The 1,087-nt window shown below is 47.9% G+C and overlaps 1 protein-coding gene across 1 annotated transcript in view; it reads left to right on the top strand.

Moving 5' to 3' along the window:
• LOC104950702 (coiled-coil domain-containing protein 113-like) overlaps window positions 1-732 on the top strand; it is a 4,820-nt gene extending 4,088 nt beyond the window's left edge. The window contains exon 6 of the mRNA XM_010777258.1: window positions 491-732. Within this exon, the coding sequence (XP_010775560.1) occupies window positions 491-732 (242 nt within the window). The remainder of the gene's footprint in view (window positions 1-490) is intronic.
• Window positions 733-1,087: the final 355 nt, after the last annotated feature.

The raw sequence follows: 1,087 nt of genomic DNA on the forward strand, positions 1-1,087 counted from the left end.
CAAAGAAAAATACAAAAAGAGATACACAAAACAGAAAATAGGGGGGGGAGGGGGTTGAATGCAGTGTTGAACAGGTGGGTTTTGAGTGAATCAGATGGATTGGGGTAATGAGTTCCAGGGGGTGGGTGCAGCAATGAAGAAGCCTCTGCCGCCCCAGGAGTTGAGGTTGGTCCTGGTGGGAAGGGACAGGAAGTTGGCAGTAGCAGAGCGGAAAATAATCTAGATGCTTCAGTAATGAACAATTACAGGCCCATATCAAACCTGCCATTTCTAGGTAAAATCATTGAAAAAGTTGTTTTTCATCAGTTGAGTAATTTCTTGCATTTAAATAACTGTTTGGATCTGTTCCAGTCAGGCTTTCGTCCAAACCACAGCACTGAGACTGCTCTTGTGAAGGTCTTCAATGACATCCACTTAAACACAGACAGTGGCAGAATTTAGAAGGATGCTATGTTGTCATATTGTGTTAATCTGTCATCCACTTCAGCAGATACCAGACGCCAGGTAGCAGCAGCTCTACCTACCCCTGCCACTGGTCCACTTCACCATCTCCAACCCGGCGACTTCGTGCTGGTCAAGGATTTCCGGAGAAAGAGCTGGAAATCCAACCGTTGGAAAGGTCCCTACCAGATGCTTCTCGTCACCCAGACTGCGGTCAAGAATGCCGAGAGACCCACGTGGGTCCACGCCAGCCACTGCAAGGTCGTAGTCACAGGCCAGGAGAGACGGTAGAAACAGACCACAACAAGTGACGTGCCAAGTCACCACCAGCACCACACTCGCACCACTTACACCTAATCTCACACTGCACAAACAGGATGTCATGAGCGAGTGCCAGCTAAGCTGTTTCATATGCCTCTGGTTCCTCGTTTGTGCTATTATTGTGTGGGGCCTCATTGACCTTGTCACAAAGTCAAGAATGATTATTGACGAGGTCTGAACTATCCATAACAACTGTCGACCAAGTTATCTGGCTTTCGTTTGGAGGTGTCATCCAGGGAGGAACCTCAACTCCTCAAGTGTCAAGGATTTACATCGGATAGCAACATGGATTTAGGAGTCTACACCGGAACAACAGATGGGCCAG

This window comes from Notothenia coriiceps, unplaced genomic scaffold (genome assembly GCF_000735185.1).
Source record: "Notothenia coriiceps isolate Sejong01 unplaced genomic scaffold, NC01 NC01_scaffold00017896, whole genome shotgun sequence".
In the NCBI taxonomy this organism is placed as follows: Eukaryota; Metazoa; Chordata; class Actinopteri; order Perciformes; family Nototheniidae; genus Notothenia; species Notothenia coriiceps.